Source organism: Semicossyphus pulcher, unplaced genomic scaffold, assembly GCF_022749685.1.
Source record: "Semicossyphus pulcher isolate SPU_LCO1_2020_fin unplaced genomic scaffold, fSemPul1.0.p SCAF_7, whole genome shotgun sequence".
NCBI classification, from domain to species: Eukaryota; Metazoa; Chordata; class Actinopteri; order Labriformes; family Labridae; genus Semicossyphus; species Semicossyphus pulcher.
This window is the reverse complement of record NW_027211748.1, coordinates 26,830,052-26,852,164: the sequence shown is the minus strand read 5'-3', so window position 1 is coordinate 26,852,164 and position 22,113 is coordinate 26,830,052. Positions and strand designations below refer to the sequence as shown.

At 42.0% G+C, this 22,113-nt stretch overlaps 1 protein-coding gene across 1 annotated transcript in view; it reads right to left on the bottom strand.

Annotated features, from left to right (window-relative positions):
• Positions 1-284: 284 nt before the first annotated feature.
• Positions 285-22,113, bottom strand: part of LOC138611799 (receptor-type tyrosine-protein phosphatase N2-like) — a 199,014-nt gene continuing 177,185 nt past the window's right edge. Inside the window, exons 18-21 of the mRNA XM_069685040.1 lie at positions 21,948-22,001; positions 16,784-16,848; positions 8,607-8,680; positions 285-4,083 (exon numbers count right to left, since the gene is read on the bottom strand). Coding sequence (XP_069541141.1) covers positions 4,012-4,083; positions 8,607-8,680; positions 16,784-16,848; positions 21,948-22,001 — 265 coding nt within the window. The 3' untranslated portion in view covers positions 285-4,011. The remainder of the gene's footprint in view (positions 4,084-8,606; positions 8,681-16,783; positions 16,849-21,947; positions 22,002-22,113) is intronic.

The window sequence follows — 22,113 nt, the reverse complement described above, 5'->3', positions numbered from 1 at the left end:
ACTGTTAACACTCTGTCAGCACAAAGGCTGCTGTTGAAGCACAGATGTATGCGGCACCTCAATATGAAAAACTTTTTAGTAGTAAATAGTGAATGAGAACATCAGTGATGCAAGAAAACTTCTTCGTCTAACCTGACACCACCTTGATTTGCATCCAGTTGTTTGGTGCTACGTAAAACAGATGTTTCACCGCCTACCCAGATGGTACAAATGATTGTCTATAGTTACGTTTCACGCATAAATTTAACGTATAATATTGAAAAAAAGAGGCAAAACTCAGTCAGTCAGGATTGCATGACAATACTGCATCAACAATGAGACTTTATTCACAAGTTGTTTACACCGATAGAACAAAATATCTTCTGTTTTTTATGTTTTCAGGTTTTGGTTTATGTACAGTGTTAATGCAACAGACCAGCCATCTATTGATCAGGATGAAGTGTGTAAAAGAAAGAAAAGCATTGGAGAGAAGAGACACTGCGGGAAAAACACCCATTATAACAAGTTTTGACTCAAATTAAAAATGTCAGAGAGGAATAGATTAATTTTTTTTAATGCAGATTCATTTTCTTCCACATTTTTTAGAACACACACGACGGCATCTTTAAAAAGATCTCAGCTGTTATAAGGAGCATTTGTCGCAGCGATATTGTGATGAAGAATGGATTCCAAGAACATGACACCAGCTTGCCGCAGTGTTACATCATACTGATACTGCACCACCTTTTAACTCGCTTCACCCATGACCTGCACAGTTTAGAGATGATAATCCTTGGCGTTTGGACTTTTAAGGTCCTTGGAGATTCCCGTGCAATACATAGTCTATAAGAAGTAAAGATAATAACCCAACGTTTGTTTGTTTGTTTGCTTGGAAAGTTTTGCTAGGATCGCCTTGAGGCCACAGGAAAGTACAGCACACCTGCTGAATAAATAGCCATGCACTAGTAGCAGAGTGTATGCATCATTGGTGATTCAAAAAACTTGACAAACAGCTAAGATTTAATGTTCAGACTTTAAATCTGTCAGCCAACTGAAATTAGATTTTACACAAACTATGAGCTAGTTTCCCAGAGGCATCTTCAGATAATGGATGTGTCCAACCCAAGCACACACGAAATCATGAGGTTTAATGAGTAGTATAATTTCTCTTCAAAATAATCCCTGCTGTAAATGTCTTAATCATCAGCTCATCAGAAATACACAGGCTACTTGTGGTTAATATGACTTTTAATTACATTCCCATGAAGGCGATTGATTGTTCAGTGACTCCCTTTAATACACAGCAAATATATTTCCGAATGCATGCATCAGATTTTACTTTTGATGTAGATTGTCTGCTTTCTAGGCCGCCTTTGGTTTCCATTAATTTCCATATAGAATCATAATTGATTAGCAGACTGATAGTTTAAACTATATATAGACATTTCATATTATTAATGTAGTTATTCTGCTTCCTAGGCAGCCATTGATATCCATTGATTTTACTAGGAGACTACTTTCTATACCGCTTATACTGTTCAGGGTCGCGGGGGGCTGGAGCCTATCCCAGCTGTCATTGGGCGAAAGGCGAGGTACAACCTGGACTGATCGCCAGTCAATCACAGGAATCACACACAGACACAGGCAAACTTTCTCACTATAAAGACTTCCAATTTAAACATATTTTGTATGTGTTCTATGCAGCCATTGATTTCCAATCATTTTCACGCAATATGATTTTTAATCAGAAGACTCTGTAACAGGGGTGGGAATCGCAAGCTAACGATGTGTGGCCCACGATAACGATAAAATCACGATACAGCGATTCTGCGATAATTAATATGTTGCAAGACAATCAGATCACAATACATCAAGATATCTGATGATCTGAAGAATACAAAATGTATTTTTTGACTGCAATCTGGTGTCAGTATCATAATTTGACACAAACCGAGACCAAACAAGGTTTTCAGTCTGCAGATTAAGTTAGAACAATTGAACAACTGTGAAATCAAATTAGGACTGTTGATTTGAAAGTGGCTGACGTGGTGAGTCAAAGTCGCAGGGAAATCTGTTTAGAGCGCCATATATTGGCAAATTAAAATATCGATATTTGGCGCCAGCGTCAGCGGGTCAGGACGATGATATATTGCTGTATCGATATGTTGTCCCACCCCAACTCTGTAATCTGTATCCTTACAATTCTAATAGAAATTTCAGTTTTTTGTCTTAGTCTGTCTTTGAGGCAGCCATTGACTTCAATGCAACATGAAAATCCACACATAACTCAAATATAAGTTTCAGTAGTTGATTTTCATTGATTTCCACCGATTACCAAGTATTATGCTGATAAACAAAAATATTTTACTGAGGCTTTTGTTCAAGGTCAGTTATTTAAGCTTGGCCTTGTGGTTATAAAAATAGACTGTTTTGTAACAATAATTAATCTGTTAATAGACTTATAGATGGATGGAAAGAAATTAATGGAAGCCAATGGCTGATTGGAAAAATAAGGGAAACAAAGAAACGTTGGTACACGTATTCCAAAGTAAATGGTCTTAAGTCGGGTTCTTTCATTTACAACAGAACAAATCCAAGTTAGTCCTCAGATGCTTCTTGGAAAACCAGGTGACGAGTGTCACTGCAAACTAGTTTTAAATGCAATACAGGTTCAGCTACTCTACATGTACAAATAATCCATTAATGCTACATAGAAGAACTGCTATTAAGAAGCAAGACTATCCTCCTTTATCATAAAGTAATAGTCTGTAACACTCTATTTTATAATGGCCTCATTCCAGTGTTCTTAATTGGATAAAGAAGACAAGATTACTGCTGTCAAAGTTATTCAAAGACTTTAGACTGACGGTAACTTCCTGCTCTTAGATTATGAAAGACTGCAGTGTTTATCAGAGGGGTTTTCATTAAGCAGCAGCACAGCAAACCTTTAGTCCACAGGTTAATCCGCTGGAATAAGGCCATTTTAAAATGAAGCGTTGCCCCCGAGCCTTGTTTCCAGGTGGCTGGACAAATTCACCATCCCATCTACTGTGTTTTTATTAAGGCAGACATGAGTGTAACTTCACTGACAAGCCACGATATTGGTTGTCCACAAGAGATAGTGATAACAATTCAGGTTGAAGAAACACAAATATTGCTTCTACTACGATAATGAAATTTACACATTGAAATAAATATCCCGATGTCATTTCCACCTCACGTTTGGTACCAGTCCAGCATCAGTTTTCTTTTCTTTAAAGAAGCGCAAAATTGAGGAAGTTTAAAGGAGTCGCCATGAATTTCACTTCATCAAAAATACTTATTTTGAGTAATTTGTCTCATTTCAAGCTTACTGCCCAACACAGTGACACTCTAATATACTGCATTAAAACATATCAGAAAGCATGGCACTAAAAAGTATGATACAGACATGATGGTTAGCATCATCCACACACTTACGACAATGACCTATCAAAGGCGTCAATTCAGTGGAAGTGCCAATACTAACATTGAACATAATTTGGCAACTACCTAAAATCCAATGTTATGTCTTTGAATTGTGCAACTAACAGCCTTAACCCCAAACATATTCAATGTACGATGATATATCTGAAAGAAAAAACTATCTTTTGATTTTAGTCAAACCAAAAAAGGAGGTCTACCCTCATCTATAACCAGAAACTTTCATAAATATATTCTTTAGGAACATAGAGAAACATTTTTATCACTCTATCAAAATGTGTTTTAGTGTCACTTTGGGAAACAGGCTGCATGGATCATTGCAATAGAAGGAAGGTCTATCTATGTACAGGACTGGTTCAACGGCTTCCTGGCACAATGTTTACTGAGATGGAAAAGAGGGGCCCATGAGAGGAAAGAAGAGGACATAGAGGGAAAGGAAAGGAGGAGACACTGAGAGAAGAGGTTAAAGAGAATAAAAGAGAAGGGAAACAGGAGGAGGAAACATGAGGGTGTAACTATAGATGAGACGGTAGAGGAGGAAGGAGGTCCATCAGAAGGAGGTGCTCCTTCCTACTGTGGAAGAGCTTTCAGAATGGCGTTCACCTCCTCTGCAACGGCGGTCAACGCAAACTCAAACTGATCCTGCAGGGAGAAAAAGACAGAGGAAGAAAGTTTCAAGAAATATACCTGAAAACAGCAAAACTCGGGAAAGCAGAGTTTGTTTCGATATGTGCTGCCAAAAAGCCGTTCTGCAAGATGATGAACCTGGTGTTCCTGCTAAAACAACAGCAGCTTTGGCTGGTTAACAAAGTCCTGCACATCTCTTTTGTACACCACGTAAACTTTTTGATTGTTTGATTTCCACTCCTGCTGAAAGATCTTGATCGATATGTGACATTTGAACTCTCAACATGGATTAATCTGCTGCTATCTTCTGTTTTGTTTTCAGGTTTTTCACCACATTTTGGATCCCGGCTGCAGGGATTTGCTCCCATTTAGCCACAGGAGCACTAGTGAGGTCCAACACTTATGTTTGGAGATAAGGTCCGGTGTATAGTTGGTGTTTGAGCTCATCCTAAAAGTGTTGGATGGGGTTGAAGTCAGAGGATGGTCAAGTTTTTCCACACAAGTAGGAAACACATTTCTTTATGGAGCTGGCTTTATGCACGGGGGAGAAGTCATACTGAGACAGGAAAGAAGGATGAAGGCAAACAGTCTAAAAAGGAAAGCGACTGTCAGCGAGGACAATCAAGAGTTACAACCGGAGCCAACCCGTGGAAGTCACACATGCAGCACTGTCTGGATATCTGGGAGGTGTGCTCCTGCAATTACCGTTTACTGAACTTTAGATGCCTGAACTTAAATGTAACAATTTCACGACATGGTCTTGTGTAGTTTGTCCGGCACGAATGGTATGAGGACGTGTTACTTGTATACTCTCAGGCTACATACAGGCTTCCCTAACACTGTAATTGGGGCTCACTTGGGTTCTATGCTGCCTGGCATGAACACTACAGACACTACTCATGTGCATGTGCAATATAACCTAAAACGATGCTAGAATTGCATGCAAATGGAAGATCAGGCTGCAAACAACAGTGTTTGGAAGTCATTCTTTAGTCCTGCAGAGACGTGCTTATCATTAGCTTATTGCATCATTACAGGAAGTTGAAGATTAATGGCGCAAACAGCATCTTCCCTTATCAAAATCAGAAATGAAATCCGAGTGCTGAGGCCGTGACTCCTGCCCACGAGGGGAATCAATGTGTGAGGAACACGGAGAGAGCAGTGTGACAGCAGCTTTGCTCAGGATGCATGGTTTAATAAAGCCTGGATCGATAATGCGGATGTTATACACATCCTGGTTTTTCTTTCTAATTATGTTCACAGATCAGCCGGTAATTGAAGTTTCCAGTCCGACCCGGCGTCACCCCGCGTACAGAGAGACGAGGAAGGACTGCGGTAGTTTATATAAAGCTCTGAGGCGGTGAATTAGTGCTATAAGTGAGAAAATAAGTGCTATATAGGTCGAGATAAATCGTGTTAATGATCCCTTAACTTAAAAAGGTTCATATTGAGGAATATTGCAGCTAAAGTTTTGAGTGTTTAACTTTGTGACCCCTATCGTTCACTCTTCAAATAATCAAAAAATATATATATTAAAAGTGAAACTCCATGGAACTCATTTTCACTTCAAAATCTACTCTTGGCTTTTTATTCACTTCATCAAACTAAAAGGCTGCCCCAGAACGTCTGATTCCCTTGAAGCAGGTTTAAGCACAGATTATCACCACCCATTTGAGTTCTATACATATTCCTCTGTGATCTCGTCAGACCCGACTATAATACCTGCTCCATTACTTCTCTGAAATCGATTGATCTTGCCTGACGGAGAGAAATGAGTCCCCAAAAAAACCTGCTAATCCAGCCTATCTCACAACGGGGCACTAAGAATACCAGATAGACTTTTAAATACAATTGGTTTTAATGTATGACGGATTGTTAGAGACAGTATGTTGATGTGAAGGTCACACGTTTGATCCAGGCAGCCGTCAATGACGAAACTTTGATTCAAACATTTTTGTGACTTTGTGGAGAGAATCCCTCACGCAAACTTTGTTCTGCAGACTCTCCTGACAGTGCAGAAGCATCTTTAGAACAAATAGAGAGGATCTATCTTTCAGGCGATGTGTATGATCAGCTCTCAGCTGTTTAAAGGGATAGTTTGGTTCGTTTGAAGTGGGGTTGTAAGTGTGCTACATACAGTGGATGCCGGTCAGCACGGCCCCGGTATTGCGAAATTGTCCGGAGTGCCGGCACGGAAGCTAGGCTATATGTTGCTGCTGATAGGGTCAATTTCACACGTAATTAATCCACTTATAAGGACGTCCCACCTAAAAATCAATACAACCTTGTACTGACCGCAACACATACGCGTTACTCCGCCTGCAGCGTACAATGTCGGATCAGATGTTTGTGTCAGCGGTTTGAAGAAGAGACAACAAACTAAATATTGTCCAGTATTATGGAAACGACAAAGTGCCGTTCACGGTGTATCTGCAGCAGATTTGTCTCTTCCGTTTGGTGCAACTTTGGTCATCAGATAATTGATTAGAATCCTGTTTCCGTTTCGTTTTTTATTTGAGCACTTTGAAAATGACCTTAGTTTATGTTCTATCAAACTGTAAAGCTAAAATACATAAAGGTTGCCTTGGTTGCACATTAGCCTTTTGTGCGTTGAATATTGCAACAAAGATGATGTATTGTCACAGGTCAACGTCGAAGAATAATTGAATATTGAGCAGTCTAAACGTGAAACGTAAACAGTCGAACACAGCAACGACACCTGTATAGGCTTGTAGTGTTGAGGATGATGGCACACTGCTAGAATAATGATTTCTCCATTTCTGAACATGTTGCATCAGCGTTTCTATTGGTAAAAAGTGAACTGCCAGGCTGCTGGAGTCGCATGGGCCTCTTTGGTTTTAATAGTATGATAAAAAGTTCCAGGGAAGAGCTCAGGATGTTCTCATTATGTCTGTGCATAAACTATGGAGGAAACTGTCTGCATCGAGAAAAATTTGCAGCTTATTATCAACTTATTGCGACCCATATTTAAATTTATAGACCTCTAGTTTCCATTGTAATAATGGTGTGATAAAAGCCATTTTGAGGTGGTTGGATGAGTCAGACAAGCACAGGACTATCACAAAGGAGACTGGAGTTTAAGTCCTGTGTGGAACCACAGGTCAACATGATGACTTCTGAAATCAGTTACACACCTTATGTCAGGTATATCACCCACAAAACTTAAAGTGGTAATGTTGAAGATCTCAGTTTGTTCTCTGTTTTTGCGGGAGCACACTTCCCAGATATCCAGACAGTGCTGCATGTGTGACGTCCACGGTTGGCTCCAGTTGTAGATCTTGATTTTCCTGGCTGACGGTCGCTTTCCTTTTCAGACTGTTTGCTTCATCTGAGCGTCCAGTTTGTTTCTTTTTCTTTGGATTTTCACTTCTTGTTGAAGTTGTATCTGTAGTCATCCATCTTTTCTTTGTTTGTTCAGCCATAGTAGATTACTGTTTACTCGCAACACTTGCAGAGAGCGGAAAAGCAGCCGCTTAGCTCCGCCTACCCTCTCTGGCAGACCAACCACTGTCGCACTTGTAGCACTTAGTATAAGTCTGGCTGTCCCCATTGCCTGTTCTTAAACCTATCAAAAGTAATGCGCTGTGATGTACCGGTAATGCAAGTAATAGTTTTGATAGTTTTGACCAAATCGAAGAGCCACTAAATCGATGTACATATATGACTCTTCATTTAAAAAGCAGCTTCTTGCTAAACAATCCCCTATGTCCCACTTTCAAAGTCGACATTGGCCAGCAGCACAAGCTTATGTACCGGCAGCGATTTTTCCACCATTAAATACCAAGCTGCTGTCTCACCTGAGTAAGCTCTAAATCCACTCCCGACACATCCACTCAAGACGCCGGCTGAATAATTATGACAAGTTTTAAGTGAACATCTTTTATGAGCCATGAGATCTTTCAACAGGCAGTTTTGGCGCCCACACCTAGCCATACCGCATCAGTTTCACGACGTCAGCTTCGTATTTTCCAGCTTCTTTAAAGTAGGTATTGCTCACTATAGTGCTAACTGTTGGTTGTATTACAGGATTGCACCAAATGATCTATAGTTGTATGTGTGGGAGGATTGTTTGTCTTGGAGCTGGAAGCGGGGCTTAGCTTAACATAGACACAGGAACGTTAGCAAACAGTTAGCCTGGCTCTTAAAATGTCAAAGATATGCCTACTAATGCCTCTAAAGCTCGCTAATTAACATGGATTTTGTTTGCGAAAGGGAAAAGGCAGTTAATGCCAGAGATCCTTGATCATACACTTTATGAGCAGACAGTTCAAAAATGTTTGCTTTACGTAAAATATCCATCAGCAATGAAAAGCTCCTTTAGCTGCTGTTATTTAGGTTGGAGGTCTTTGGGGACTGTGTGTAATTAAATAAAATGACCTCATCACACTAGGAAGGATCTTACAATGTAAATGTTTGATTGCTTAAATATTAAATATGTTTTTGGTTCCTGCCATGAATCTGATGTTTTTCACACGAACAGATAGATCAGTGTGTGTGCCTGTGTGTGTGCGTGTTACCTTGGTCTGAACCATTCCCGGCCTCTGGTCCCGCAGGTGCTCCAGAGTGGCTGCAATATCAATCTCCTTGGCACCTGTCAAACACAAACACACAAACACACACACATATATAAACATGGTGTTTTGTTCAAAGTGCCACAAAGTTAATCCAGCAAACATCTGTCAACCCGGAGTTTTACACTGACTCCGTTTAGAACAGCAAAAGGCAGTTGCATTTATCCTCTTTGCACACACACGCACACACACACACACACACACACACACGCACGCACTGACTCTACAAACAGCAAGGTGGTGGTGGTGTTTTGCTGTCGGGATGAAAGAAGATGAAGAGGGAAAAGAAACAGTAGTAGAGGACTTTGTGACGGAGATCACTCGCTGACATGTTTGTGGCCTTTTGTAAAAGGAACTGAGCCCATCTTTGATGATCGTCCTGCAGCCTTAGAGCTCATGAAGGTCGCCCACCAGAGTTCTGCAAGCCCCTGCCAAAATGCCAGTGTGTGTGTGTGTGTGTGTGTGTGTGTGTGTGTATGTGTGTGTATTTCACTTGTTAGTTAAGCTGTCGGCGTGCCAGACTGGCAGGACGCCCCTCAGCCGAGGACAGTGTGGCTGCCGACAGTCTGCTGAATGACCTCGGGCCAAACACTGGTCAGATTATCAGACAATGAACAGAATATGAGCCTTTCAGAGACAAACACAGAGAAACTGATCTGCATCTGAAGTGTATTATCTTGCAAGCGGTTAATTATTGACTTTCTGTTCAGTGAGGATCAGTTCATGTCGAGGATCAAGCTCTTAATGAGCAAATAGCTTATTAAACGTCTCTGAGAGGCAAGCTGACAATTAAAATCAGAATCGGGTTGACTGCCAACTAGGTTTACACATGCAAGGATTTGGTCCTGGTGTTTGGATGCAAAACTATGAACACAGACATAGAATAAAACAAAGCTAGTAAACAGTAGCACTTTTACTGTCAGGGAAAAGATAAAAATAAATAATCCCATCCATCCATCATCTATACCGCTTATCCTGTTCAGGGTCGCAGGGGGGGCTGGAGCCTATCCCAGCTGTCATTGGGCGAGAGGCAGGGTTCAACCTGGGCTGACCACCAGTCAATCAAAGGGCTGACACTTATACCCCTTTCACACCGAACTTAGCACGTTGGCGCTGGTTTTTCAGACCTGGGACGACAGATGCCGATTGTCTCTTTTCCTATTGCCAGTAAAGTATACTCCTGTAAGTCTCCGACGTCACCGTCTGACATCACAAACACACTGGAGACAGGGCTAGTAAACAGTGATGATGTAACGGTGGTTAGGTCTTTATTGTATCTATTAATCATTCAGTCTGTGTATCAAACTCGCCGCCGACAAGTTTGGGACGATGTTCGAGCGCTGCTCGGACAGAGACGGGTTGAATTTGTAGCTGAGATGACAAGGAGTCGCAGAAGTTACCGACAGAGCTGGAAAGGTGGCGGAAATTAGCGTGACGACCTGGGTTTTGTGTTCCCATCAATGCCGATCGGAGCCGAGGTGATAATCACCCGAGTCTACTGCAGAGTCATTTGACCCGGGTCTGAATGCCGACAGTAACCTTTCCCATTAAGCAGAAAAGTAAACTGTTTTTGACCAGTGGGAAAGCGGCTATAGAGACAGATAACCTTTCACGTTCACATTTACACCTACAGGCACCTACGAGTCATCAATGAACCTAACGAGCATGTGCATGTGCGATCCATGAGCTGGAGGGAAACACACATGCACGGGGAGAACATGCAAACTCCACACAGAAAGGCCTACTGCGTCTGAACTGGGATTCAAACCAGGAACCTTCTAGCTGTGAGGCAACAGCGCTAACCACTGCACCACCGTGCAGCCTAAAAATAAATAATAAGAATATAAAAAACGATTTAATAAAAATATATACAATAGTTGTAACGGAAGAGCTGTACAGTTGTGCAGGAATGTATAAGATGATGGTGTGTGCAAATATCTGACAGCATAAAGTTTAGAAACATTGTGCAGTGAAAACAGACGGAACTGACACAGCAAAGTAAAAGCTATCTATATAAGTGAGAAAAATGAGGTTACTTTTATTGTATTAGTAAAGGATTGTATTAGTGCCTATACATTAATGTGCCTCAGTATTTTAAATAATTGAGAAAAAATAAGTTTTATTACATATATTAAACTTTTTTGTGGGAAAAGGAATCTTGGCTGATAAACTGTTATTGGCTTTCTTTTACTTTTAATATTTTAAAGTGTCCTAAAAAAACCATTTGGGTCATTGCACTTTGCAAAACTTGGAAATATAAAAATGAAAGGTGAGAAAAAGACACATTAATGCTTCAATGCTCGGAAATGGAGGCTTTGAATCGTATTCATGTAGGTGGCAAATGATTTTTAGGTTTGATTCACTTCATGCACAAAAGAAATAACGGCTAGATGAAAGGAATATTTTTGTCCTGATAATATATTACATGATTTAACCTCACAGAACATGGGAGTTGCTTGGTACTGCTGATGCTCCGAGGTTACATTCCTGCTACTCAGGTAGGTATTCAGGTAGGTTTGTAAAGGCTGAAACAGGTCTATCTCTGTGAGGATCCTGTCTGTCATGTTTTCACACTTAAAAAATCAATCTGAGCCTCTCAGTGGCAAAAACTTTCAGCTATTGCAGAATGTTTTCCAGCTGAAGCAACCAACATGAGAAATCCAGAAACTTTTCGTACCCATTTGTCATTTAGACCCCAAAATATTAAAGAAAATAAAACCCTGCTTAAAAAACTACCGGAATTTCCCTTTGAGGGAAAAGGAAGACGTCTAAATTAAGGAGAAACAATTGAAATCTGGGGGAGAAAAATACACGAGAGCGAGAGAGGGTGGGAGCGACAATTACATTTGCAAAGAACAAAAGAAGGAAATAACATTTAATTTGTTTTCTGTCCACCCGCTCCTCTCTTCCTCCTCTTCCTCCTCCTCCTCCTCCGCTGACTAAATTCTGAGGAAACAAAAAAGCGCAAGAATTCTCTTTACTTCTTTCTTGTTGTGACACATAATAACACTTCTTTTCCTTGCCTGCATGAAGAGGGAAATGAATGGTGGGAGAACTGCTCATTCACACCATTTTCTTATTCTGTTTCACAGGTTTTGTGAGCTTTTTTTCCCCTTTTCCCAGCACAATAGACCCCCTTCCAGCCAGGAAAGCTGCAGCACACTACTCGCTGCTGTAGTTTTTCTTTTTTCCTTGGTAGAGGACTTAACAAGCTGAGGGCTATTGTGCAGGTTCTGATAAACCTCAAATGGACGGTATTAAAAAAAAAAAAGCTTTCGCTCTTTGCAATCCTGGTGGAGGCATGAAAAAAGAGGAATGGTATAAAAACCCTGGCCTCATTTTGAACTTCCCTCCTCTGCAAGAGCCTGGCTTCAGGGTGGAGGTCGTGGAGTAGGACTGAGGAGGGGAGGAGGGGGCTGAATAGAAGAGGAGAAGGAGGAGAGAAAGATGCAGGAAAAAAGGAGAAAGACGGGGTCCTTGAGGAGGCCGTAAAAGACCCCCAAACGCCAAGCCGAGGGCCGGCTCACCAGCTGGAGCTGGGAAAAAGAGACGCGGGGATGCTGAAAAGCTCTCAGGACCTCGATGGGTTTCATTCGATTCTTAAGATGAAGAGAAGGGTGGCGGGTGGTGGTGTAAGGAGGGGAAGGGAGGGGAGGGGGTGTAACATATGAGAGAGGGGAGCTTTTTGGAAAAGAAGAAGACGGGGAAACAAAACGTGAGAACCACAGAAATACCTCCTCAACCCTGCAACACGGCCATAATACTCGCACAAATTTACAATTCAGTCCTTGGGAGAAAAAGAGTGGGAACAGAGAGAGGAGGGGGAGGGAGAGGGAGAGGGAGAGGAAGGGAGGGAGGGTGAGGAGTCTGGGAGGGAGGAAGAAGAGGAGAAAGAGGAGGTGGGAAGTTTCTTTGATCAGGATGGGGGAAGTCTGCAAACCTGGGGGCCTCTAGCTTCTCAGGATGGACAAAAACCTCCACACTAAGAGGGAGGAGAGCAGATAGTGGAGGGAAAAGTATCCTATTTTTCCCCAATATATATGAACCTTGGTTTCATACAGAGGTTTAATACTACATGACAGAGAAAGACAACATGAATTGCCAGTAGAAGTATTTAGTTGCCTTGTTTTAAATACCACATTGGCGTCTCGGGCGATTGATTTAATGTGACCTCTGGTACAAACCGTGCCTACTTCTGGTCCTGTGTCCAAATACATAGATACAGTCACTGACCTCTCTGTTCACCTATAGTTATGACATTTAAAGGTTAGGTCAAGCTTGAGCTCATTTTTAATACCTTAATACTGTCCTTTCAAAAAGGACAATGGTTTTCTTATTTCAACATTTATCTACAAAGTAAAAGTACTATATTTCTCTGTAGAGGAGTGGTATTATTAAGTACCTGACAGTGGAGAAATGAAGTGCATATACCTAAAATATAAAGACTAAATGAGCTTTGGAAAGCTGAGCCCCATCGAATAGGAATTCCTAATCCAGGCTGTCTCTGACATTCTACCAAGCTGTTCCAACTTGTTCTGCTGAGGGAAGGTATAGTCGCAAGCTTGCCTCCTAAAGAGAGGGCCTCTGGAGCACATCCTCAGCAGCTGTCCGAAAGCCCCGGGCAAGGGGCGCCATTGCTGAAGGCCATAGCGGACACCATCAGCAGTGGGATCAGCCACTGCAAGCGCGTCTACCCGGTGAAGAAGACCATCACTTTTGTCAGGGCTGGGGAAGAGACAACATCAGAGGCCAGGACCACCTCCTCTGGCCTGTTAAGAACGGCACAAGACTGGGAACTGAAAGTTGACCTGGGGAAACAATTGAAGTTTCTAGAAACTGTGGCCGTAACAAGGCTAAGGCCAGACATGGTGCTGATTTCTGAAGGCTCCGAGCAGGTCATTCTATTGGAACTCACCGTTCCCTGAGAGGACCACATCAAGGAGGCCAACGAGAGGAAGAGGACATAGTACACTGAGTGCAGAAGTAACAGATGGGGGAGGTGCGAGCCCCTTGAAGGGGGTTGCAGAGGGTTCGCAGGCCAGTCCCTCTGCAGTGCCTACAACATGCTTGGCATCACAGGGGCCAGTAGGTGAAGGGACATCTAGTTGGCCACCGAGGCAGAAGTTGGTTAAAGGAGGCTGTGGATCAGGAGAGGAGTGCTACCTGGACACAAACTGGGGCCTGATCAACCCCGGCTGGGTCACCTGGGGGAGGGTGTATGATTGTTGAAAGACCCGAAACACCCACTGACCCCAGGTAACATCACTGATGATGCGTCCAGGTGCATCACAAGATGTATCTAAAAAGATTATCGCTTTACAAACATGAAGCCTCAGTCGTCGCTGTTTGCAAAAGTTCTTATAACTTATGTTTCAACCTGAAGGATTACGTGTTCCTGAACAGGGTTTAGCAGATTTCACTGTGCCTCAGGTTTATGAAACATCTTCAAAGACAGTTTGATAAACTAAAACACAGACAAGAAACAAAGCCATTAAGGGTCTTCTATCAAAACTTGCCCAGGGTAAAGAGCTGGCCCACTGTTTCATGGCCGGGTTGGAATCTGTATTGTTCCTCCCGTATCCAAGGCGTGACGATCGGCCAGAGTGTCCTTTCCAGCACCCAGGAATAAACTTTACCCGGGAGCCTGAGAAGTGTTATACCCCAATAATTGGGGCACACCCTCCGGTCCCCCTTTTGGAAAATGGGAACCACCATTCCATGTGCTATTTCACAGGTACTGTCCCAGACCTCTATGCAATACTGAAGAGGCGTGTCGGCCAACACAGCCCAACAATGTCCAGAGCCTTCAGCATCTCATTTATACCAGGCGCCTTGCGACTGAGGAACTACCTCAGCGACCTCTGCCGAGGATACAGATAAGGCTATCCCTTGAGCCTTCGTACTCTGCCTCCTTATCAGAGGACGTGTTCGTTGAGTTCAGGCGTTCCTCAAAGTGGTCCTTCCACCATCCGACGAAGTTTGCCAGAACTTCCTTGAGGCCAACCGAAAGTCCTCCATAGTTTCCCTGAACTCCTCCCACACCCGGGTTTTTGCTTTGGCAACCACCATTTGCGCAGCACTTCCTGACAGAGAAACTTCCTCTCTAACACCTCAGACAAACCCTGATCTTAGTCTGATCCAATCGTGAGTATTCTTTTCAGAGAAATGGCCTTCCCTTATTGATGAAGAGATAATTAATCAGCTGTTTACACCATGAAGGTCTGGCATTGCTTTGCATGAGTGCTCTTTTCTTATTAGAATTATTCTTAAACCAGAGCTACCAAGGGAAAGGAGCCTTAATACGTCTGAAGCCAAACATGAAACAGGTTTTGAATCCTTCACAAAGAGAGTGAAGAAATGAAGCTTTAATAATAAATCAAAACAGCAGTGAACCATACTTTGCCAACATCACCTTAATGATACCTGAGGGATTCATTATCTAACTTCTTGTGGCTGCCAAGTGGCAAAGTTAGCTTGTAAAAAACATGTTTTTGTAGCAATCAAATCAAATCAGAATTTAACAAGACATCATGAAGTTAGAACTTCAACATCTAATGTTTCAGTATGGTCAAATATATTAGATTTGACTACATCATTATTGTCCTCAGGGGGGGATTTGTCTGTGTAAATGATTCCCTATCCTTTTACAGACCGATGCTTCATAATGGTTTCAAGAGAAGTACATTTGGGATACAGGATGGAGGTAAATCGTTACAGAGCACCCCCCCCCCCCTCCCCTTTCACATCCACAAGTTCCCACCAGGCCCCGCCCTTTCCTCCCCCGGCCCCCGGGGTCCTGAGGAGGGGCCCCGAGGCTCCTGATCACAGTGTGACAGCCTGGGGAAAAGGCCCCTGATTCCTGACTGACCCTTTGATCTGGAATTAAAGACGCAGGAGCTCGTTCTGCTACAGCAGCACCACCACGGGACACTTCACACTCTCAGAGACACACAGCGACACACACACACACACACACACAAAGAAACCTAAAGATATGCAGACACGCACAAAAATTCTGCTGTGAGTTTGGACACAAGCTTCTACTCTACTTCACATGAATGTAGAAAAGCAAATGTGGTCCAGTCTTTATACTAAGAATCTTATTTTACGATCTTGACTTTAATCTTAAGTCTTTAGTCCTTAATTCATCTGTGTGATTGTTTTTTTTCAGACAAATAAATAGAAACAAATTAAGTATTACTTAAACGTTTAAGGGACTTTTAATTTGAAGGAGAAGCCCTCTGTCTTTCCTTTCTCAAGGCAGCGAGATACGAAGAATTCTAATATATTCTGTCTCATTATTAAGGGGTTATCTATAAAGTTAGACACAGTTTTGAGCTTTAAAATTGTCTACATAATATAAAACTTACATGTTCATCCAGTAAAGACATTTAAGTCTAAATACGTGTCTATATGTTGCTTAATAACTGGCTATAATCCGACAGAACTTCTATTAGTGCCACTTAATTAAACGTTGTGTCATGAACTTTCCCTGCCCCTTGAACGATTCAGTCCCTACATAATTACCACCCTGTGTTTATGATACCATGCTCTAATTACAGTCATTATCATGCACTCACAGTGTGCTTTAAATGAGTCCTGACGACACTTCAGATAAAGTTTTCACGGTCAACTTTGCTTAATTTTAGTTTGTAGACTCTAAAAGTAGGAAGATACTCCTGGAAAAAACTTTAGCTCTCTTTTTCTCATCAAACCATAAATTGTGTGTTTTTTCTTTTATTATGAAAGGGTTGATATGTTTTACTGGCACAACAGGAGAGAGAAAAAACCTGCAATGTGCTGCCAAAGCGACGCATTATCAACTGAGATAATGAAACAGATATTAATTAGCCGTAATTAAACACAACTGGTGGCAGTGATTTAGCTGTTTTGTGTTAATAGAAAATATCATTTTCATCTCCTCATCACCGTAATTATCTCATTAAATCTTATTACTTTTAATGCAATCACCCGGCTTTACAAAATTAACTTTGATAATAGTGATAATCTTTTGACAGCTCTGTGCGATACCCTTGAATATTTTAGGGGCATGTTGCAAACGGTAACACCTCTCCAAGCTACATAAGCACAGAGGAAGGACAGACAAAAAGAGCAGCACCCACCTTTAGCCATCTTGTTGAGGACCATGTCGACCAGGATGTAGGTCCCAGTTCTTCCTGACCCGTCACTGCACGGGTGGGCGAGAGAGCAGGACACAGAATGGGAGTGGAGAGAGAGAGAGAAACAGAAAAGAATGAATACAATGAAAAGCTTTTAATCTTAATACAGATGATTTGTTACATTATTATGACACAAATAAAAACATAAGTACAAGTATGAAAACCTCAACGTAAATTTTTGTTGTTTTTTACAATACAATACTTTTACAGAAAACCCAAAGGAGCAAAATTGCTACCTTTGCTGGCCACTAAAGTATGTTCCAGCCTCATGATGGAGCTTACATTAAAACTGTTGTAACTTTAAATATGAAGACCTATTAGGTCTCCGTGTAAGTCTCTCCTTGTAAAAATGTAAAGAAACATGTTAATTTTGTCACAAAAAGATATGAAGAGGAACCTAATTTGTCTTTAAATATTAAATATATTGTTGGACCCACCCAGAAAGATAACAGATGAACAAACGGCAGTGTAGCTCCGATCAGCAAACCCTAGCGCAGCTCCTAAACCCACCACCCTGCAACCCCAACCTCACCCAACCCCATTACAAATCACCTTCCTCACCACAACAAACACCCACACATTACTAAATGTGAATTCACACAGACACCCTCTCATTTCACTCTGTGCTTTCTTCCTCTTTTCTCTATCTGTTTATTTGTTCTTTCTTGTGTCTGTTTGTTTGTTTGTTTTCTGCTTTGGTAACGTCTGATCTTTTTGTCCTAAAACTCCACGTTTTGTACTCTGTTTCACTTCTTCATATCTTTTTATTATAAAGAACACAACATGTAGGATTTAGTGGCATTATAAAATGCAGAATATAACTGCACAACAGCAGCTAGCATAGAGGTCTAATGTCTAAGGTCAAAAGGTCAAAAGGATTAAACACAACTTGTCAAGGCTGCTGTTGTTTGATTTTGTCTGGAAATGGCTCACATGATTTGGCATGAAGAATCAGGGAAGGACACGTCGACTTGTGACTGATAAACCCTGATCAATAAGTGAATATGGGCCATTATTATTTGAGTCTCTCTTTCTGTACAGGCAAGTTTTCAAACTTTAACAGGGTCAACAGTGTGTCTCAGTTTTAGGGGCTCTTATGTATCGGAGTTCTGCGGATGCTAGGCATGACTGTAACCAGTAAGTTAAGTGTTTAAAAATAAATGTATGAGCGTGTATGAAGCCTTGGATCCAATCCGCATTAAATCAGGTGACCTATTGTGATTGTTCTGTTTTATTCTGGTCACAGATAATGTTTACAGAAAACTGCATCATCCACAAAGTCGTTCTTTGCAGCTTCACGGTGAAACAGTCTTTGATCACTGTGAGAGCTTCACGCACCGTGTCCGAGCACACACAGTGAACCTGCTCAGACACGGGTTTGTCTTTACTCTGACTCACGCAGCGACAAAAAACCTGCTGGTACAGTTTGTGTCTTCTTGCCACGATCCTCCATCACGCTGGCTTTAACGAGCTTTGTCTGGTGGCTCGTTATTTTTATGAAGACTAAACTAAATGCAACTAAATGCTCTTTATGTAACTGCTGATGCAAACTTAATATGTTTAATTTAAAGTGTTAAATGGCAATTTAGCAAGTCCACGCTGCTGCTGTTTACTGTGACGATACAGCTTATTTCTTCTCCTATATTTATGCAACGTTGTTTTCTGCAGTGAAAACTTAAATAAGCAGTCAGACTGATTCAATATGTTTTAGAGTCTTTTAATTCTGTTTCAAGGGGATAAACTACTTCAAAGGCGTGTAATTATGGGACAGAAAGGCTGAAGCAGGTTTTATTTTTAGGCAGGAAGTAAAAGAAACATCGAAACATCAGCGTGCAAAGTCACAATGTTTGTTTGACGCAGATTTAAATACAGAAAAGTTATTTATTTATTTTAAAAATATATAAAAAAGCGACCAAACATTCTGAGAAAGGGGCTCAAGAAAATATGGCATTTGACTCTTTAATGTACGTGGAGGGAATATTTTGTATCACAGATTTATGTCAACTGTTGAAAATTGATGTCTGCTCCTCTACCAGCCTGTTTCTGTGTAAGCCACAAACTCAAGTGTGTGTGTGTGTGTGTGTGTGTGTGTGTGGGGGGGGGCTAGTTGTTAAAAATGTAATATTCAGGAAGTATGGATGCATGCAAGTGCACATACACACACACACACACACACACACGCTGTATTTTCCAACACACCCGGTGGCAGTAATTGAGCACTACCACCGCAGTATCTGTGTACATTTGTGTGTGTGTGTGTGTGTGTGTGTGTGTGTGTTTGAGAGCCTCCTACACAGATATCGCTCTGATCTCAGACAGTTTGTGTGTGTCCATGTGTGTGTGCATGTGTGTGTGTGTGTCTTGTACAGGTTATTACGGCGTGATTAGATCTGTCGTATCGCTGCACCTTGCCAGGATCATTACAAGGCGATCAAAGATATGTGATGTGTGTGTGCGTGTGTGTGTGTGTGTGTCAGCAGGAGCCTGAGGGCTGTGAGTAAACACGTCAAGATGTCTGCTGCCTTCTTTCAGTCTTCTTAAAATGAGAGACAGCAAAGACGAGGGAAGGAGAAGACATGATAGAAGGAAGAAAAAATAGACTAAATATTTGAAAACGACAGAAAAAAGAGAGCGAGAGAGAGAGAGAGAAGTTTACTGAATGCTTTCTTCTCTCACGTTTCCTCCTGATCGCCCCGCTCGGCTCTCTCTCTGTACATCAGGCTGATAAATGGCTGAGCACAGTCGGGTTCGTCACACCCGTTTGAAACAGCTATGTAAAAGTCAGCAGGAGGATCGACAGAGTTTCTCGACCCTTTCAGTTGGACATCCTGACGTGATTGGCTGCTTTGGGGTTGGGTTGGTCTCTATCTGTGGGTACGAGTGAGAATATCGGCCTTTGCTGCAGACATGACGTGAACTCCTGCAGTGAGAAATGCAACAAATGCATCTGAACTCTACAATTTTGGACTCCTCTTGAAAAAGAAGTTGCACAGTACATTTGCGGAGCACTTTGATCTTTGAACACAGATTTCTTTAGCTGTTCATTAGCCCTGCCGAACCTCAACGAAACAAAGTGGGATTCATCAGAAAAATGGGAAAGCCACAGCTTTTTGTGTTTATTCACTCTGCTAGCCCTCGTCGTCAGCTGTTTTTTGACGCTGCGCTCTCAGTTGAAAATAGTTCAACTTTTGGTGCACCGCTGCGCTCGTCTATGTCACTTCTGTCTAACCGACCTATCAAAATCAAGAAGGGGCGGGACTTCCCATATCAACTTTGTCAACATCAATGGCGGAGGAGAAGCTAATCCCTTGTTTTTTCAACAATACAATTTCCAGGTGTAGAGCTGCTGCTCATTCCTTTCCATTGTTTTACGTTTTCTTTCTAAAATTTTCATGAATAAAAGCAAATATTAAGCATACAGAGCAAGTTAAAACAGACTTAAAGGACCAGTTCGCCGATTTTCAGTCATGGGGAGCTAATGCCATTATAGTAGGAAAAAAATAAATTTCACTCTTTGCCTTTGGAGGAAGCTGTCTGCTTCTCCAATGGGCCCTGAAAAACCTCCGCCAGACTAAAACGCCTCATCTGGCGGAGGCCAGGGAGCTCGCTAAACTACACTACACTTCTAGGACGCCCGCCTCCGATGGTATGTCCCGTTCAAAATCGTCAGTTGTTTTTTTAGACGATCCACCTGTATATTCTCGTCGTATTTCAGATTCTGTCCCGCTCTGAGCCGTTGCCTGCAGTGAAACGGTCGTATTTCAATCCAGCGTCTCTGGCTGGGCCGTTCCTTTCAGAGGGAGGGGCGCAATGCACTCTGGGTGTTGTAGGAATGTAGAATGGGCGAAACCACAAACTGTTTGTTCAACTTTCTCCACAGCTATGGCGCCAATTTCAAATATTGTTGCTTCTATCGATTACAGAGAACACCAGCTTTGACTGACAGTGGCTTTTTCCAGGGGGTAGTTGCTCCTTTAATGGTCACTACCAAGAGAAGCGTAAGTGTCACGATAAAACTTTTGTATCCTAGCAACAGTAAGCGCTGGTGAGAGGCGCTCTGAAATTGAAGTTGTGGGCGCTGATAGTGGAGAAAACGCTGTTAGTGGACACAGGCATTGAGAGCACTATGAACAGAGAGCGGAAGTCTAACTATGATGAAACATTTGTTTAAAATTCACTGTAAAGAAGTAATGTATTTAACTATGTGCTAATATCTGCTAGCTAACCAGTAGTTGCTCTGCACACAGCTTATTAAAAGGCAACTGAAGGCTCTGACTGCCTGGCTCACGATTAATGCAACACCTTCACAAACTATTCTTCACATTACTCGTTGAGTCATAAAGGTAGCTGCAGAGCTTCAGGATGATCCAGGCTATCTGGTGTGCCATAAAGACAGGTTTCATTCTCTGGTGCAGCCAGGCAATTTAGCCAGGAAATGTACAGTTTCATCATCCTGGAAGAGCCATTACACCATTTTAAATAATAGATAATTTAGTGCAGGAGTGAGCAGACACATAGGAAGGCGAAGTTATGCTTGTCTCTAATCCGATGGCTGCAGAGCGATTCCACGAAAATATGGGGCATATTTTTCTGTTAAATGCGGATTTAATTGTGTCTCACTGGTCTGAGTTCTTTCCTCAGGTGGTGGTATGCAAACACAACAGCTGCATCCTCCCTCCTTCTCTCTCTCTCTCTCTCTCTCTCTCTTACCCACTGGCTCTGACCGACACGCTGCAAACTTTGAAGTGCCTCCAATTAAAAGTTGCCCTCCTCCGCGGACAGTTTGTCCAATTAAATCACAACTTTCTGGCTAATTTCTCATTTTAAACGTTTGCCGTCCTCCACCACGCTGACAAGTGACAGGAGATGCTTGTAGGAAATTAAACGGTAATGTGGACTGGATAACAGAAACCACAAGCGAAGCCGGGCCAAGTTCGGCTTCAAATCACCCGAGCAGGAAATGTGTCGGTATCAGTCAGAGGTCCGTGTGCGTGCTCGTTAACAACAAATCACTTCTCGGGCAGAACAAGCCACATTTTATGACCCTGAATGTACGCCTTTAAATAAATCAGAAGGAAAAGAAATGTTCAGTTATTATGATACTTGCCTGCAGTGGACTATGATAGGACACGAGCGTCCGCGGTAGCACTTGTTAACTTTTCTGTAAAAAAAAAAAGAGAACAGAAAAACAGGCTCAGAGTTAACATCACATGCAGCAACACACACAGTGAGAACATCATGTACCTGAGCTTTTAGAATAACAAGCACAAAGA